The 17,135-nt window shown below is 61.1% G+C and overlaps 3 protein-coding genes across 5 annotated transcripts; 1 reads left to right on the plus strand and 2 right to left on the minus strand.

Annotated features, from left to right (window-relative positions):
- Positions 1–1,781: 1,781 nt before the first annotated feature.
- STXBP2 (syntaxin binding protein 2) lies at positions 1,782–9,591 on the minus strand. Of its 2 annotated transcripts, none has more exons than XM_032309448.1 (19): positions 9,485–9,591; positions 8,237–8,286; positions 7,893–7,974; positions 7,496–7,572; positions 7,241–7,319; positions 7,056–7,159; positions 6,568–6,716; positions 6,287–6,371; positions 6,067–6,197; positions 5,872–5,979; positions 5,523–5,580; positions 5,311–5,376; positions 5,149–5,229; positions 4,631–4,769; positions 4,049–4,158; positions 3,100–3,195; positions 2,472–2,557; positions 2,195–2,352; positions 1,782–1,915 (listed from the first exon to the last, which is right to left on the minus strand). In XM_032309448.1, exons 1-19 carry the CDS (start codon positions 9,519–9,521, stop codon positions 1,830–1,832), a joined length of 1,782 nt encoding a protein of 593 aa, XP_032165339.1. In that variant the 5' UTR covers positions 9,522–9,591; the 3' UTR covers positions 1,782–1,829. The 2 variants fall into 2 exon arrangements, with proteins under 2 accessions (XP_032165339.1, XP_032165342.1); XM_032309451.1 differs by having other exon boundaries at positions 9,481–9,542.
- Positions 9,592–13,994: 4,403 nt separating this feature from the next.
- On the plus strand, positions 13,995–15,522 carry PCP2 (Purkinje cell protein 2). Its single transcript, XM_032309542.1, has 4 exons — positions 13,995–14,062; positions 14,142–14,256; positions 14,542–14,666; positions 15,334–15,522. The coding sequence occupies exons 1-4, from the start codon at positions 14,060–14,062 to the stop codon at positions 15,451–15,453; spliced, it is 363 nt and encodes a 120-aa protein (XP_032165433.1). The 5' UTR covers positions 13,995–14,059; the 3' UTR covers positions 15,454–15,522.
- On the minus strand, positions 15,513–17,058 carry LOC116571579 (protein PET100 homolog, mitochondrial). 2 transcript variants are annotated; one of them, XM_032309573.1, is made up of 4 exons: positions 16,965–17,058; positions 16,178–16,264; positions 15,978–16,010; positions 15,513–15,648 (listed from the first exon to the last, which is right to left on the minus strand). In XM_032309573.1, exons 1-4 carry the CDS (start codon positions 16,989–16,991, stop codon positions 15,565–15,567), a joined length of 231 nt encoding a protein of 76 aa, XP_032165464.1. In that variant the 5' UTR covers positions 16,992–17,058; the 3' UTR covers positions 15,513–15,564. The 2 variants fall into 2 exon arrangements, with proteins under 2 accessions (XP_032165464.1, XP_032165473.1); XM_032309582.1 differs by lacking the exon at positions 16,965–17,058 and adding an exon at positions 16,620–16,944.
- Between the last annotated feature and the right edge of the window lie 77 nt (positions 17,059–17,135).

Raw genomic sequence — 17,135 nt, forward strand, 5'->3', positions numbered from 1 at the left:
GGACGGGGAGCCCCGCATCCAGCGCGGGCGTCCCACGGGTCGGGGGTCGGGGGTCGGCCCCCCCCCCCCCCCCGCCTCCTCGACGACCTCGCACATCCAGCCTTCTGCTCTGGTGGGAGTTTCGCGTGTATTCTAGAAGTAGACTGAGTCCGAGGGTTTAGCCCTTTTCGAAGGCCCCGCCTGCAAACGCGTCCTTAGAGTTCCCTGAATTCGGAAAAGGAGCGGTGACTTCAATCGGGGCCACGCCTTCCATGGCCGGTGAGGAAGCGTCCTGTCCCCGCCCAAGCCCTCCGGGTCCCGGCCTTGGATGGCCACATCCCCCAAGGCGACCAAATGGGAATAAGTAGCGCTCCACGGGGCGGGGAGGGAGGCGCTATCCCCGGTGCCCCTCCCCCGGCACCCCTTCGGGCAGTACCTCTTCGCCAGCGTTAAACGTGGGCCCTGCCGGCCCTTGCTCAGATCCCTTCTGTAGTTGTCCCACTGCGCCAGATGCCCACCTGGGGCCCTCCAGGCGCTCTGGGGCTCTCAGATCTTACTGCTCTTCAAGGTCATTGTCACTCCTTCTCTCTCTTACCTTGGCTTCCACTGTGCCCTCCCCGCCTTCCCTGACTCCTCTTTTCATTACCAACTCAAACTTCCCCTCCTCCAGGAAGACTTCCTTGACTGCCCCCAGACTAGATAGATGACGGTACCCCTCTGGGCTCCCACAGCCCCCTCCGCCGCTGCCCACCTGGCTCTGTATCTGTGCCCCAGAGAGGGACAGTCCTCATGTCTCATTCACGCTGCGAGATTCCGATCTCCTTTCTAGCTGAGTGTTGCGGGTTGAACTGTATTCCCCGCTCCCCGAAATTCAGGTGGAAGTCCCAACCCCCAGCGCCTCAGAATGTGACCATATCGGGTGAGAGTTTTTTTTTTACAAGATAATTAAGTTAAAACTAGGTCATTAGGGTGGGCCTTACTCCAACATGGCTGGTGTCCTTCTAAGAGGGGATTAGGACACGGGCGTGCAGAGGGACAGCCGCAGGAGGACATGGGGAAAGAGGGCCTCCCGGCCTCCACTCCCCAGGGTGAGAGGAACAATCAACCCACACACCTTGAGCTTGACCTTCCAGCCTCCAAAAGCCGTGGGAAAACTCATCTCTGTTGTTGAAGTCACCCGGCTGCGGCAGCCCCAGCACTCGCACATACCCAGTTCGGGGCCCCCTGGGAACACCCCGGGGGTGGGGCGGAGGTCGAGAAGGGGGAGCAGCGAGGCTCTGGGCTGGGTGGGAAGTGGGCGTGGCATGCTGTGCACCTGTCTTCACGCAAAAGCACGCTCTGATCCCAGGAGCTGGAGAAGACCCCTGGCCGTCTGGCTCCAGAGCCCATCAAGACTGTTCCTGGAGTGGGGGTTGGGGGGGCGGTGGGAGGACAGGACACCCGGTCCCTTCTGCTTGTCAGTACTAACAGGCCCATCACAGCAGCCGAGATGACTCAAGATGGAGGAACAGCGGCGGTCACGGCCTCACGCCATCAGCTTTCTGGCACGATCTCTACCTCGTTCGCAAAGAGGCCCGTGTTTTGGGTGGACAGAGAACCCAGGACGCCGGCCAAGGCCTTACAGCTAGTCCCTCTCAGGGCCAGTGTTCAAACGAGGCCCAATTCTTAAGCTTCATCTCAGCTTAAGACGCCTTCTGGCAGGACAAGAGTGGGTCCTGAGGGACAGGTCAGGGAGGAGGGCCCACGGGAGGCGGGCCCAGGTCAGCTCCATCAGAAAGAAGGCGAGGTGGGCGCGGCGGGAGGAGAGAAGGGAGGAGGAGTTTATTTCTTTGGGGATGGAGGGGGGCGGGTCAGGGCAAGGCAATGTCCTCCAGCTTCTGGTCCAGCGTCTTGAGGTCATCCAGGAAGCGTGTCGGGGTGAGAATGTGCGAGGAGCCTGGGCAGCGAGGGAGGGTTGGGGAGGTGGATCTAAGAAGTCTAGACTCCCTAGAAACATAGGAGTCCAGCCCCCAGGGGACCCCTTCCGTGGGAACCCAAGCCCCAGCCCCTCAGAAAGTCAGGAGTTTCCAGTCACTCACCCAGGGCTCCCCGACACAGGCCCTGCACAGGCTCCAGGGTTTGGGGACCCAACAGGGAGTCCCCTGCCAGCCCGACCCTCTAAAGCACGTAGGAGTCCAGCCCCGGCACCCAGGGTACCCCAGCCCTGGCTTCTCACCAATGAGGACCTCCCACTTGCCATCGGTGGCCCTGGTCACCTCGTAGGCGGCCCTCATCTCTGACATTGCCACGCCGCCCAGGACGTAGATGATGAGCCGCGGCCCGGCCCGCGTCTCCACGCCGGCCTTGCTCTTGTGCCAGTGGCCGAAGCGGGCACTGTGCAGGGGGAGACGGGCACAGGTCAGTCCGGGCAGGAGACTCTCCCCCGCACTGCCACACCCCTCATCTCCATGGGCCTGGGCGTGGGGCAGGAGGCGGCCCCCGGGGGCCCTCACCTCACAGCAGCCTGGGAGCTGGATGTGGGGGCGGGGTCGGACACGAAGGGCCACAGCTTTCGGTCCAGCCGGTCCTCCACGGCATCCTGGGAGCCAGAGAGGAAGGCTCAGGACAGCCTCACAGCTTCAGGTGAGGACATCCGGGCTCCACGGGGGTGGGCGGGGCAAGGCTGCTGGGCCCCCAAGTGGGCAGAGGTGCCAGGGGCCAGAGGAACAGCGGGCCCAGGCCTGGTCCTTTTTGCCTGTTGCTCCTTTGGGCTCCCAGGACGGGTAGGGGCTGGTGGTGGGGAGGGTGAGGCGGGAACACGGGGGTTTCTCGGGGAGGGCGGGCGGCAGGGGGAAGAGACCTGAGGAGGACAAAGGGGCCAGTGCTTGGACAGGAAATGCGGCTCCCCCTTGAGGTGCCCCCCCCACTTTCCTAATTCCTCCGGTGTGGGCTTGGGGACCCCCCCCCAACAGCAGAGCAGATCGGATGCCAGGGGGATGCCCATAATGAGGGATTTTCCTTTAAGCCCTGAGGCTTAGCACTGTGACATGAAGAGGACTGAGCCACGGCCTAGACCAGGGCCGGACTTGCCATGGTGGGGGTGGGGGGAGGCAGGGGGAGGTGAGGCCCCACCAGTGGTACCTCCATCACATCCTTGATGACTGGGGTCCAGCGGGACAGCTGATAGGTGGGCTCCAAGCGCTCCCTCCGCTCTAGCCGGCTTGAGGTGCCAGAGCCCTACAGGCGGGGCGCGGGGGCGGGGGCGGGGGCGGATGGGGGAGAAGGAGGTGGGTCACGGGCAGGACTGGGGACTCATCTGGCTAGAGGAGGGGCTGCAGAGAAAGATGGAGAAATGGAGCCGAGAAGCAGAGAGAGCGGGAAGAAGGTGAGAGAAGGAGAGAGGGTTGGGGGGGGAGGGGAGGGGGAGAGAACAGTGAATGAGAAGGAAAAAGAGATTCAGAGCCCGGGAGACTGAAACCTGTGGCAAAGAGAGCAGACAGACAGGTGGAGACAGAGGCCGAAAGGCGTGGAGAAACAGAGAAATGGGGAGGTGGGGGCAGGGTGACAGGGGCTGGGAGAGAGATGAGCAACAGGTGAGGGGACAGGAGAGCCACCCCAGCAGTGGAGGCAGGGTCAGGGGAGGTGGGACACACGGGGCCAGAGAGAGACAGGAGAGGCTAAGCAGACAGCTGAGTACAAGAAGCTGCTGTGTGGGTGAGTTTGGGGTGGGGGTGTGCGGGGGGGGGGGCGGTCCTCTGAGTCCTCCAGAAGCCCATGGTCGACTGTGTGCTGGTGACCCTGCTCTCCGTCCCCTGGGACTCCGGCCACACACCCCACACCGCACCACCAGCGGGACCACAGCTCTGGCTACACCTCACCCGTTTATCATGCAACCCATGGCTGGGGACAGCTGCGGCGCCCGCTGGTCCCCAGACCTGACCCTGCGCAGACCTCCCTGTCCTTCCAGCGCCCCACCATGCTTTGGAGGCCCCGGGCTCCCAGGTCCCAGGCTCTGACTCCGAGGCACCGCCCCCCATGCCCACATTTGCCCTCCGCCCAGTCTGACCCTAACGGCTTGCTGCCAGCATACCCCGGGGTTGGTGACCGTGCCCCCCAGCTGCTCCAGGTTCCGGATGAGGCTGCTGTGTGTCTGCACGTTGGCGTGCTGGATCAGCTTGGCCAGGTTCTCCTCACTCACACCTGGAGGAGGAGGACAGGTGGCTTCTAGGGATGGGACCCTCATGCGGGGGGCTGGCTCAGAGAGGGCAGGGAGACAAAAGGTGGCCACGGGGTTCCTGGGTGAAGGGGTTTGAGGGTGGCGAGAGGAGGTCCCAAGACTGTGATGGGGGGGTCCTCAGGAGAGGATGCTAGAATTCTGGATGGGGATCCCAGAGGGGAGAGATGGGGGTCCCAAATTAGTTGATGGGGCCAAGTTTGGAGGAGTCAGGTTTGGGGGTCGCTATGTCAGTGGAGCCCTCATGTCAGTGAGAGTGCCCCCAGATCAATGGCGGGGGTTCTCAGGGTTGAGGTGGGTGTATCTGTCGGGTCTAGTGTGCCTGTTGAATGGGGACATCCCAAGGTCGGGAAAACTGTGGGGTTGAGAGAGTCCCAGGACCACTGCAGACCCCCGTGAATGGAGGTCTCCGGAGGTCTTCCCAGGCCCCCAACCCACCGTTCCGTAGAAGGATGTACAGCAGCAGGACCCGAATCTTGTCATAGGCCGGCACCGCCGTATCCAGCAGCACCGGCACGATCAGCTTCATGGCATCCTTGATCTTCTCACCTTCTGCGTCTGAGCCCATGGCCAAGTCCTGCCAGGGGTCGGTGGGCTTCCAGAGCTGGGCCACCCCCAGAGTCCCGCCAAGACCTTGGGGAGGGCCTTCTTCCTACCACCAGGTCTCTGAAGGTTTTATCCACAGGCCCCGCCCCTCTCAAGACCCCGACCTCTCCACAGGCCCCACCCCTTATCCGGTTCCTACCCCCTCTATGGACCCGCCCACCCCATAGACGGCAACGTTGTCCCAGGACCGCCTCTCTCCCAGGGCGGAGCCCCATCACAGTCCCTATCACAGTTCTCCGGAAGCCCCGCCCCCTCACGGGCCACACCTCTCCAAGGCTCCTCCCCTGCAGACCCGCCCCCTCTACAGGCAGGTCTCTGAGGCCCCACCCCCGACCCAGGCCCGCCCCCACCTGCTCCACACCGCACAGCTTCTCCACGGGACCCTTGAAGTGCTTCATGCAGTCGTCGGCTAAATGCAGGTGCGTGGAATACTGCGGGGTGGGAGGAGGAAGTTGGGGGGGTGACAGAAACTGAGTCCCTGTCCCCCACCCAGGTTCCCCGCCCAGGCTCACCTTGTTCAGCTCCTTCTGGTACTGCGGCATCTTTTTCAGGATGTGGGACAGGTCTTTGATGTTGGCCTGGGGACAGGGAGGCCGTGAGGCCTGGCCCTGCGCACCCCAGATCCCACTCCGGGCTCGGCCACGGGACTGGGGCCCCGCCTCCACTCGATGGCGCACAGGCCTCTCTGCCCCAGCTGCCCATCCAGACGCGGGCCCGCCCCTACCTTGTCCGTGGTCAGCCTCTTGCTCTCACAGAACGTCTTCAGAAGCTCCGTGACCCTCCTGGTGGTGAAGAGTGTGAAGAGTGAGCAGGGGTGGGTTGGAGACTGGCGCCAAGGCTGTAGTCTGACAGCAGTGTGTGCGGGGGATGTGGGGTGTCACACAGCCGGGACGCCGGAGCCAGGGGACACATGCGTCCCTGGACTAGACCATGGGCAAGGCCACACTGAGGAGTCGGCTGAGGGGCGTGGCTTGCGGGGGGGGGCGCTCACCCAGGGCCAAAGACCATGCACATGACCCACAATGCGGGGTGGGGGAGGGGACGCGACTGGGGACACGGAGTGGCCCACGCACTTGGACACGTCGGCGATGTGCATGTGCCGCAGCTCCACCCAGAGGTCATCGTCCTCGTCCAGCAGCACAGCCTTCTCGCGGGCCTCGCTCAGCCCCGTGGTCTCGTACCTGCGGGACACGGAGGGTCAGGGCAAGCAGCCGAGGAGGGTCGCGGGAGCTGATGTGCCCGGGTTAGTGTCCCTGGGCTCTGCGTACTTGTACGTGTCCTGTTCGATGTTCAGCAGGTCATAGGCCATCGCCTGGAAGGTGAGTTCATGCAGCAGTGGGGACACGGGGTCCGCCCCCCGGTCCATGATGAGTAGCTGTGAGCGGGTTTTTTCCGGGCCCTGGGGGGACGGTGGGCAGGGACGAGGATCTTGACCCTGTCCTTCCTCAGTCGCGGCTTCACCCCCTCCTCCCCCGCAGGCCCCCTTACCTCGCCCAGACTGGGATTGTCTGCCTTGAAGGCATTCAGCTTGGCCAGGACTGCGTGGGCCAGCTGCGCCGTGACCTCTGGGCCCCTGGGGGGGTGGGGTGGGCAGACATGGGGGCCTCAGGCTTGGGGCAGAAGAGGGCCAGGCCCACGCGGGAGGTCAAGGAAAGGGTTAGAGATGGGAGTTGGGCCCCGGGCAAAGACAAGGACTGGGGTCAAAAGTGAGGTTCAAGGCTGCAGGCAGGATGGGGTCAGGGCGGGGGCGGCCGGGGGGGGGTCCCCACTTGCGGTAGCGGATGGCCGGGTACTCCTGCAGTGTGGCGCACAGTGTGGCAATCTGCTGGGCCAGTGCCTCGATCTGCCGGGCCCGCTCCCCCACCCGGAAGGGGCAGTAGAGGTTGTAGGTGCTGTGGGGAGCATCCAGGGAAAACACCTGGGGGGGCATAAGAGTCGGGGCTACTGCTCTGGGTGCACCCCTGGCCTGCACACAGCCTCCAGCACCTGCAGCTCCCCGGGGCTTCCCCTGGGCTCTGGAACCCGCCTCGCCATCCAGGAGGCAGGCCAGGCTGCTTTCAACTGATGCCCGCAGGAGGCAGAGAAACAGCCCGGGCCCCTCCCCCTTGGTGGGAAGAACTTGGGCCCCTCTGTGTTGGCTGCTTTCCTTTCTGACCCGAAGGCCCCCTTCTTTACTGGATTCAGTGTCTTTCCGGGGGAACCCAGGCTGTTTGGTCACCGGCTCCCGCCCCCCACCCCAGACCAGCCTCGACCGTACCTGGGCCTCATAGGGGAGGAAGGCCAGGTGGATCTCTTTCAGCGTCTTCACCACCTTGGCTAGACGGGAGCGGCCCAGCTCACTGAAAAGGGGCTCAGGGCAGGCTGGGGTGGCAAGAGAGGGCATGAGGCTAGAGTGGCCCCACGCCCCTGCCCCGCCCCCTGCCCCCTGCCTGTTTCACTCACTGTCAGTGAAGAAGATGTGTGCTGCTTTGTAGGTGAAGGTTGGAGTCCCCCGGAAGTCGGCGATCAGGGCCTGTACTGACTGGGGGGCGGGGGGGGGGGGGAGGTGGGCAGACCATTGTCCGAGCCTGGTCCTGCCCCTCCAGAGCCCTGCCCCAGCCTCCCAGCCACGGCCTGTCCCCCCACCCCCCCGCCACCATGTGCAGACATGCACAGAGGCATGCATCTACACACACACACACTCGTTCACACCGGCACCTTCTCCGTGGGGCTCAGCAAATAAATGGCCTCCAAACTAGGGATGGGTTCTCGCCGTTTGTTGATGTCTTCAACAACTAGCAGGAACAGAGAAAGGGCCGTATGTAGGTGGCACTGGGACTAGGGCTCATGGAGAATCTCAGACTCGGAGAGTCGGACACTTGGGCAAGAGGGCTGGATGGCAAGGCAGGGGGAGTGGACACCCTCGGCGCCTAAGGGGAGATACCCGCCTGTGGGGCACATGGCTAAGGGTTACATGGCAGGGTTCAGCATGTTCAAGGTCACAGCCATCCCCCTCTAGGGGTCCTCCATAGAAAGTGACACATTCTGGGCATTAGGGGACCGACCCCATGCTCAGGTCCCATCTGGGCAGCATGGGGTGGGGGTGTCCACTCACTTGTAATGCCCTCAGCCAGGATGTCTGACATCTTGCAGCAGGAGGACAAGATGCGCATGCTTGGATGGTCCATGATGAGTACCTGCCCGGATGGATGGACAGAACGACTGATGGACTGAGGAGTGGGCAGGAGAGGTTCCAGCTGCCCCCGAGGTAGGGCTGGGGTGGCGGGCAGGACTGACGGCTTCAAGAGCTGGCTGGATGGGAGGACCCGACCGCAGCGTGCCACACACCCACACACCACCCCAACCCCCTGGACTAGCGGCCTCCCCAGGAGTACTTATGGGTCCCACAGTCAGGGCCTCCCACATGGGTCTGGACAAGGCATTCTGCCAACCCCATACCTTCCACTCCCCATCCTTTTTGACACTCCGAATGACTCCGCTCAGAATTTCTGCGGGAAAGGTAGAGCGGGCTCAGGATATTGGATTCGCTGGCCCCAACACGGCCCCGAGCCTTCTGAGTCTCGGGGCTGGGCCTCCGTCTTCAGTCCTGTTTACTTCTCTCATCAGTCTTGGGAGGGCACCCCTAGGGTGACCCCCAACTTACAGATAGGGAAACAGGTTCAGAGGACGGGTGACCAGCCTAAGCACCCTCAGCCCTAAATGGCTAAGTCCCTGGGGTTTAAGTAGTCACTCAATAACAAATATGCGTTAGATGAACGAGTAACTGAAAAGTTAGAGTTCATGTACGGGTCTACCTCCCTCCAGAGCCCAGCTCTCAGCCTCGCCATCGCAGCCTTGAGTTCTCCTGGTGGGGGCCTCGAAGCCAGACCGCCCCCTCCCAACCTCCATCAGTTTCCTTGCAGGACCCCTGACTCCCTGCTCTGAAGCAGGCCTAGCTTCGCCGCATTAACCTCGTGTAGGAGGCTCCGCTTTGGGCTGGGGTGCTAGGGGTTTGAGCCATAGTCTGCCCTGCCTTGCGGAGGGAGAAGCAGAAGGGACAGGGTAGCCCCGCCCGCCCAGAGTGTCATGTCCACTCTTATCAGGACCGCCAGGGCGGAAGGAGCAGGAAGGAGTTCTGAGGCCGGAACTACTTGAGATGGGGGAAGGGGCGACCTCCACCCCTCTCCCAAAGAGCCCCGACCCACGCCGGAGACGCCCGAGTCCTCACGCTGCGTGAGGTTCGTGGGGACCCGGCAAGAAGGAAGGTGTCCCCCACCCCCCGGGCCTGGACATTGGCCTGACCACAACCCCCAAGCTCTCACACCACCTGGGGCAGTTGACCAGCGCACCCAGCCCGGGCCCCAGTCCAAGAGTCCAGGCCCCCCCGGACTCTGCCAGGCTCGAAGACCCGGCAGTCGGGCGTCCAGCTGCGCCCTCTCCCCGCCCGCAGCCTAGGGGGTCCGGGCCTGCAAGCCCTGGCGCCTGCCTACGCCACCCCTAGCCGGATCCCCCTGGGTCCCGGGAGTCCAGTCTCCCAACTTTGTTTAGCTCCGGCACGGGAGAGCCGGGATGTCCAGCAGGACCGAGTCCCCGCCCGCCCCCTCGAGGATCAGGTGCTCAACGCCCAGCCGGGACGCCAAATCCCCGCCGCCGGCGTCCCAGCGTTCGTGCACCCCCGGCCCCCGCCCCCCCAGAAGACGCACTCACTTTCCCCCACCACCGCCTTCAGCCCCGAGGGCGCCATCTTCCCCCAGGGGCGCCGCCACCGCTTCCGGGTCTGTCCCAAGGTGGGGGCGTGGCCCCGCGCGTCAGCCACCTGGACCCCGCCCCGCGGAGCTGGCCCCTCCCCCACCGGTCCTCGGAGAGGAACATGGGTCCCGTGCAGAGTGGGCGGGCCGATGTGTCCACGCAGACAAGTGCGGAGTCGCTGGAGGGGCGCCCCGACGACACACGCAGACGTGAGCTCAGACACACCTTCCGTGCTTGCGTGCAGCGAGCAAGTGGGATCGCGGGGAAACAACGCTTTAATCTCTCCCAGACGCGGCTACCACCCTGTCAGAAGTTTCTCCACGGCTGACGGATGCTGTGTGCCCATCCGGGGCCGCGGGGCCATAAGCCGGTGACCCACTCACCTTCTGTTCCGCAGAGCGTAGCCGCGGGCTGGACAACATGTGATCAACTCACGAGAAAGCCTGGAGGGAGGGTTGAAGCTAAACCAGCACCCACTGTGTGCCAAGGACCTGTGCCGGATTCTCACTCCATCCCTGGAGAAGCCCTGACAGGGAGTGCGGTATAGACAATGAAACCGCGGCTCAGCGGGACCCTTGTCTAGGACCACAGGATGAATACGCCTGCTGGGATCTGAACCTGGACTCTGTCCGAGGGGGGCCGCTTGTCATAGCCTTGCCCTCACGGGCTGATAATCACATCTCTCTGCTGATGAACCCGTGGGCTCAGCAGCATGCTCAACCCCTTGCACACTTACACACACACTCAATTCACACTTGACTCGAAAGTTCATGGCCTGCTCCTGCTGTGCCCCAGCAATGGCTGCCGCCTTGCCACACAGAGGGCACAGTCCAGCAGCACCCATCCAAAAGAGGTCCCGTATCTCAGGTGTGATGCACGGGTGTGAATGCAGAGTCCAGAACTGGTTCCTTCATTTGGCCATGTTTATTAAGAGTTGGTCTGGATGGGGCACCTGCATGACTCGGTCGGTTAAGCAGTCTGCCTTTGGCTCAGGTTATAACGCCAGGGTCCTGGGTTGGAGCCCCATGTCAGGTTCTCTGCTTAGCAGGGAGTCTGCTTCTCCCTCTGCCCTTCCCCTGTTCATGCTCTTTTGCTCTCAAATAAATAAATCTTAAAGAAAAAAAAAAGAAAAAAAAGAAAAAAAAAAGGTAATGAGTCTGGGGCTTGGCCCTTTGCCACTTACATGGGACAGGCAATTCACTAATTCAATTAGTGAATAAAAACTAGATCTGCCATGTGGCACTTAAGGTGAAGTGGAAGGGGGAGAGAAAATGGTCAGTTCTGCTCTAACGGAAATAGTGATGTGAGAGCACACGCCAGGTTGGGGGGGCGGTTTATCGTGTGTGGTACCAGAGGGGGGACACTCACAGGGTGACGTGTCGATTTAACCTGAACGACGTCAAGGAGCCATGCAGCGATGCAGGCAGAGAGAAGGGGATGTGGCTGGAGGAGCATTGGGAAGTGAGGTGAGCTTGGAGGCCAGACCTCTGTGGGAAAAGGGAGGACTGACCCAGCCCAATTTGCCTGGGATTGAGAAGTTTCCAGGACACAGGACTTCCAGAGCTAAAACTGAGAAAGTCTTGGGTAAACCAGGATTGCTGGCCACTCTAGGTAGGATTTGGGGTTTTCTTCCATGTTTTCCTACCTCCCTCCATTCCTTTGTTTTTTCTTTCTTCTTCTTCTTCTTCTTTTTTTTTTTTTTTAAGATTTTATTTATTTATTTGACAGACAGAGATCGCAAGTAGGCAGAGAGGCAGGCAAGAAAGAGGAGGAAGCAGGCTCCCTGCCGAGCAGAAAGCCCATTTGCAGGGCTGGATCCCAGGCCCCTGGTATCATGATCTGAGCCGAAGGCAGAGGCTTTAACCCACTGAGACATCCAGGCGCCCATAAAAAAGATCTTATTTATTTGACAGAGATCACAAGTAGGCAGAGAGAGAGGTCGGGGATGGGGGAAGCAGGCTCCCTGCTGAGCAGAGAGCCTGATGCAGGGCTCGATCCCAGGACCCTGAGACCATGACCTGAGCCGAAGGCAGAGGCTAACCCCACTGAGCCACCCAGGCGCCCCTTGTATTTTCTTTCTTTCATAGCTTTGTTGAGATATAATTCACATAGCACAGTCACTGAGAGTACAATTCAATGCCTTTTAGCATGTTCAGAGTTGTGCGTCCGTCCCCAATTTTAGAACGTTCCATTACTCTGTGGCGTTTTCTCCTGAGGGCAACGGGAACCAAGGGAGAGTTCTGAGCAGGGAAAGGAGGGCATCCCTGCAGCTCCTGGAGGGGAAGGGTGGATTGCAGGGGCAAAGGGAGGAGCTGGGAGGCCGTGACACCCCCTGCAGCTTCTCAGTCTGTCCCCTGGGGATGGAAGTCTGGAGGGTCTACCACCCCCCACTGGATTCTGGCCGGGTGACCAGGGTCTTCTGCTGCTAATGGCTGAATGGTATCCTGTCCATCCTCCCCCAAGACAGGTTGAAGGCCCAAGCTCTGGTACTTGAGATTGTGACCTTATTTGGAGAAAGAGTCGTAGCAGGAACCTCTAACACAACGCGACTGGTTTCCATGTCTTGTGACGGCCATGTGGAGACAGGGACAGAGAGGAATGTCACATGACAACAGAGCCAGAGGCTGAAATACTGCAGCGACCAGCCAAGGAGCACCAAGGGCTGCCTGCAACCCTGAGGAGCCAGGGAGAGGAAAGGAAGGACCCTCCCCTACGGGTCTCAGGAGCACGGTACCGCCAACGCCCCAACTTCTGGCTCCGGCCTCCAGAACTGTGTGACAATCATCTGTTGCTCTAAGTCCCCCAGTTTGTGACTTTGTTAAGACAGCAGTAAACTAGTACACCTGCGGAAGAGCAGGGCATCCCGCTGACATCGAGGATGCGGGGCTGCCGACAGGGTGCAGGCGGGGGCCCAGATGGGGAAGCATTGCCTGGGGAAGAGGACTGAGCTTTGTGCTTGGGCAGGTGTGGTGACAGTGCGGCCCATTTACTCTGAGGAGAGGTTTTAACTGGTTTCTAGAAAGGCATCTTGGGTAGGGGATGGGGTGCCCGTGGGTTCCTCCCAGTGGCACCCTCTCCCAGGCCACTGAAAGGAGGCCATAGGTGCTTGGGGGAGGGGGCAGGGAGCTCCTCCTTGCCTGCCATCCCCAGGTACTGAGATGACAGGTCTCAGGAGAAAGCTCAACCTGACATTGGTGGCAGGACAGGAAATCCCAGGCCTTTTTGGGACACCTGGGTGGCTCAGCTGGTTAAGTGTCTGCCTTCGGCTCAGGTCATGATCCCAGGATCCTGGGATCGAGCCCCGCATTGGGATCCCTGCTCAGTCTGCATCTCCTTCTGCCCCTACTCCCCCTGCCCCCAGCTTATGCTCTCTCTTGCTCTCTAAAATAAATAAAACCTTTAAAAAGGTGGTGGGGGTGGGGAAATCCCAGACCTTCTGGTATTAGGGCCGGTGGTGGGCAACCAGACCCAGGGACTGGAAGGGGTGGCCGGGAGACCAAGGTGGAGCTACTCAGCCTGGTGGTGCCTCAGTGGTCCTCAAGTCCACCTCCTTCCCCTACCACCTGCGGCTGGCAACAGCCCTACCAGCTGGGTCAGCCTTTCTCACTCTGCTTCCCACTGGAGGGCTACAGACCCCGCCTGAGCTGCCCTGGTGGCCTGACCTCTCCCAGCGGTGCCAACCAGCCCCTGTACTCCATCGTGGGGGGGACACTGCTCTGGCCTGCTGCTGAGCCCCACTGAGAGTTCTTGGGGCCCAGTGAGTCCTGCTGCACAAGATCCCAAACCCAGGTCACCCTGTCTCCTGCCCCCACAGCAGCACTGTGCCCTGCTGCAAAAAACAATTATCTGGATCATCTTTATGGGGCTTAAGCTTGGGTGGGAGCAGATGGGGCATGAGCTGGGGATTTGGGGCTGGGTATCCACGCCTCCCTCCACATCCCAGTCTTTTAAAAAGCCTTCTCTGGCACAGGGCCGGGACAGAGGCCAGCAGAGAAGTGGACGGACCCAGGGGAGGGGCGCGGGCACGATGACGGACCAGGAAGAGAAGGCAGACGGGACCTCGGCTCCCTGCCTCAAGGTAAGCAGATTCCACCCCACACATCCCTAAATCAAGGGCCTGTGAATGACAAGACTAATTGGTTTGTAGGGCACCTAATTAGCAAGCAAGTCTCCTGGGACCCCTGACCCAGTTGCTGCCCAAGGAAGCGCTGGTGGGCATGGGGGTCCAAGGGCCTAGCCCAGCCCCAGGGCAGAGGTCAGGGCTCTTCGTGTTAACCCCTGGGAGGTGGGGGATGCTGGGATTCGGGGGCAGCCCTTGGTATGTTTCCCTGGGTCACATCCCAGCCCCCAGGCCACCCTGCAGTCAGGCCCCAATTTAGGACGTCAGGATGCTGGCACCGGCAGCCTCTCCCTGGAGGCAGCACCACGTGGAGTGGCCCTGCTGGCGGGGCCCCTGGGGCAGGGGCCGGGATTGGGAAGGAGGCTCAGGTCTCATTCTGAGCGGCTCTGCAGAGCAGCACATCGGCGGGGACCATGGTGAGCGCCGGGGAGGGGAGGGGAGGGGAGGGGCTCCCCAGCTGAGAGGCCAGCTAGACTGAGTGTGTCTGTCCCCCAGGCTGGCTCTCCAGACCAGGAGGGCTTCTTCAACCTGCTGAGCCACGTGCAGGGCGACCGGATGGAGGAGCAGCGGTGCTCGCTGCAGGCAGGGCCTGGCCCGACTTCTGAGAGCCGTGAGCACGGGCACGGGGGCAGGGGGTAGGGTGGGACTGGTGTGATGTTTGGGGGCATGAACGGGGCAGGGCATAGGGATTCAGGGAGAGTGGCCATCTGGGGGGCCTGTAGGCACGAGTCTGAGGAAGCAAGCTGCAAATGGCAACACTGGGCAAGGGATGGGAGGGAGAGGCCAGCGCGCTTCCTGGAGAACGAGTGGGGGCGGAGGAGCGGGTTGGGGGCTCCGGCTGTGTCCCCTGGAGTCAGCGTATACGTTCATCCCTGCACGCCTCTGCTTAACGCAGAGAGTGGCCCTGCACCCGAGATGGACAGTCTCATGGACATGCTGGCCAGTACCCAGGGCCGCCGTATGGATGACCAGCGTGTGACAGTCAGCAGCCTGCCTGGCTTCCAGCCCATAGGCCCCAAGGTAGGTGACGTGCCGCTGGGGCTGAGCAGGCACCTGCTAGGCTGAGCTCTCTGACCCTGACTCCCACCCAGAGCCAGGAGTAAACGGAGCCTTCCTCACCCTCATGTCTAGCCACAATGTGCTCCTTAGAGGTGTAAGTGCCTAGTAAAAGGGCCACCCTGGGTCCATGCCAGGCACAGGATCCTGGCCGATCGGATACCCGACTTCGGGTGTGAGGACAAAGGCCCAGACGGGGCTGAGAGGGGCCCAAGGTCAGGCCGGAGGCATGTGAATGTTAGAGCCGTGGCTGGAACTCATGGCTCCTGCCTGTCTCAGGGTTTCAGGGAAGACAGAATGAGCAGCCCCCCTTCCTGGGAAGAAACCTCCGAGGAAGAGGGCACCTGAGTTTATACACGGGACCCACACCTCCATACACTAGTGTGTCTATGACACACATAACACACATATGCACGTGTACCCCGGGTTCTGATCCCAAGACCCCAAATACTGCCCTAAAGATGGTAACTCGGGAGGTAACTAAAGGAGTAACTCATGTACGTAGAAGCCGGGGGACGGCAGGGGTGAACGGCAGGAGGTGGCACACAGGTACCGTCTCCCGATGTCTGGGTCAGCTTTGGCTGGCACTTCCTGTGATCCATCCCTCTGGCTGACCCCTCTTCATCCACAGGACGGAGTGCAGAAACGAGCTGGGACGCTCAGCCCCCAACCCCTCCTCACCCCTCAAGACCCGACTGCTCTCAGCTTTCGTCGGAACAGCAGCCCCCAACCCCAGACACAAGCCCCATGAAGGCCTGAGCCATCCTGGGCCCTGCTTGGCCCCTGAAAACAGACAATAAAACACTTCCACAAGAAACAAGAAACTGTGTATGTGTATTTTCTTGGGTGGATGGGCTCGGATTCAGGAGCTCTGCTGGGCAGCACGAAGGAGCTTCTCCTCCCGCTGCTTCCGTATCCTCTCTTTGAATTCTTCTAGCTCCCGGCGCTGAGGGGTGGAGAAGGGGGGGTGGAATGGGAGAGGAGGAGGACACACACCTCGGGGGCCTGGACCCCCTTCCCTTCACCCCCTTACTCCCCCAGGGCACAGCCTCAGAGTTCAGCGTCTATGCTGGAAGCCCTGCACCAATTACAGCGAGGGTCCAAGTGGTATTAGCTTCACCTTTCAGGAAAAGGGCAAGAAAGAAACTATACACCCCTCTGCTCTCAGTTCTCTTTCCTCAGGACTGAGAGAAAAATCTTCATCCAAACCCATCCCGGCCACAGGGATCCAGGCACCTCTGTCCCTTTAGGGGGGAAGAAGAGTATGTTACTTACCTGGTCTTCCCTCTCAGGTGGCCACAGCTCCCTCTGTGGGGACAAAATAGCAGCTGGAAGCATGAGCCAGGAGCCTCCGGAGCCCCCCCGCCCAGGGTAGAATTGGCTGGTGGGAAGCAGACACTGGTTCCCAGCAGGCTGGTGCCCCATTCCCTCCCCCAGCCCTGGAACGAACCCATGAATACTCTCCCTGTGCCCACCTTACGCTGTATGACATAGTCTTCAAACCATCCGGCCTGATTAGCGATCCAGAACATAGCCACAGGGAAGGTGAGGTAGAGTGTCATCTGGAAGGGCAGGGGGTCAATGAACAGAGCCAGGGATTAAAGCTCTTCCACAACACGCACAGGTTGCTCAGAGCTTGGAGGACCACCCTCCCACGGAGACCGGAGTGCGTCCTCAGGGTCCCCAAGCACCGCAGAACTCCCACCACGGGCACAGAAGCCTCACACCTTAGAGCCTAGACCTCTAGTAATAGTAATTTAGGAGACCTCAAAGCCTCCTCCAAGTCTGGGGAAACGCCCCCTCCAAGACACACACACACATACGTACGCACACACGCGAGCGCGGAAAGACCCCTGACTCAGAGTACAAAACCCCGTACTAAAATCAAAGGCATCTTCGTGAGACCTCATGACCCACCCGTCCGTTAGATCCCTGGAGCATCTTCAGACCCTGGAATCCTCATTACTTGGAATCGATTCCCCTAAACCCAGGGGTCTATCAGAAACGCACAACCAGCCGGAGCCCACGAGCTTCCCCAGCGCCTGGAGCCTTCCTTCTTGGAGCCCCTTTCCCACATCATTCCTCTCGGACGCCCCGCCGCCCACCAGCCCTCCCCCTCCGCTTCCAACCTTAAAGATCCCTCTCAAAACTCAGAAACTCTCTCCCCACATTGCCCTCTTTCCCGGAGTCCCCTCCCTTCCAAAGCCTCCTCCTCAGGGCCCGGAGGAGTCCAACTGTCCACCCGGGGCAAAGCTCACTGACCCGAAACACCTCCAGCTTCACCCCCATCTCGCTTCTCCTAGGCTACAAAGCCGCTTCCGCCCAAAGTCAACCCTCCAGCAAAACAGCAGCTCATTGGGCGTTCATCGCCTCCATTACTGAAGCTGATTGGTAGACGAGGTTCGCGATGATGTCATCTTCGGGCGTCTCTTC

The sequence above is a fragment of the Mustela erminea genome, chromosome 1 (assembly GCF_009829155.1).
Source record: "Mustela erminea isolate mMusErm1 chromosome 1, mMusErm1.Pri, whole genome shotgun sequence".
Classification (NCBI taxonomy): domain Eukaryota; kingdom Metazoa; phylum Chordata; class Mammalia; order Carnivora; family Mustelidae; genus Mustela; species Mustela erminea.

Excerpts from the sequence above, each read along its gene's own strand:
- STXBP2 (XM_032309448.1), bottom strand. The coding sequence starts at position 9,521 with ATGGCGCCCTCGGGGCTGAAGGCGGTGGTGGGGGAAA. Across the intron at positions 5,581-5,871 it reads CACATCGCCGACGTGTCCAA|GAGGGTCACGGAGCTTCTGA; the intron begins GTGCGTGGGCCA and ends CTTCACCACCAG. Across the intron at positions 3,196-4,048 it reads GCACGGTCACCAACCCCGGG|GGCTCTGGCACCTCAAGCCG; the intron begins GTATGCTGGCAG and ends CCCCGCCTGTAG.
- PCP2 (XM_032309542.1), top strand. Across the intron at positions 14,257-14,541 it reads TGGCCCGACTTCTGAGAGCC|AGAGTGGCCCTGCACCCGAG; the intron begins GTGAGCACGGGC and ends TGCTTAACGCAG. Across the intron at positions 14,667-15,333 it reads TCCAGCCCATAGGCCCCAAG|GACGGAGTGCAGAAACGAGC; the intron begins GTAGGTGACGTG and ends CTTCATCCACAG.
- LOC116571579 (XM_032309573.1), bottom strand. The coding sequence starts at position 16,991 with ATGGGGGTGAAGCTGGAGGTGTTTCGG. Across the intron at positions 16,265-16,964 it reads TGAAGCTGGAGGTGTTTCGG|ATGACACTCTACCTCACCTT; the intron begins GTCAGTGAGCTT and ends CTGCCCTTCCAG. Across the intron at positions 15,649-15,977 it reads CACCTGAGAGGGAAGACCAG|CGCCGGGAGCTAGAAGAATT; the intron begins GTAAGTAACATA and ends TCCACCCCTCAG.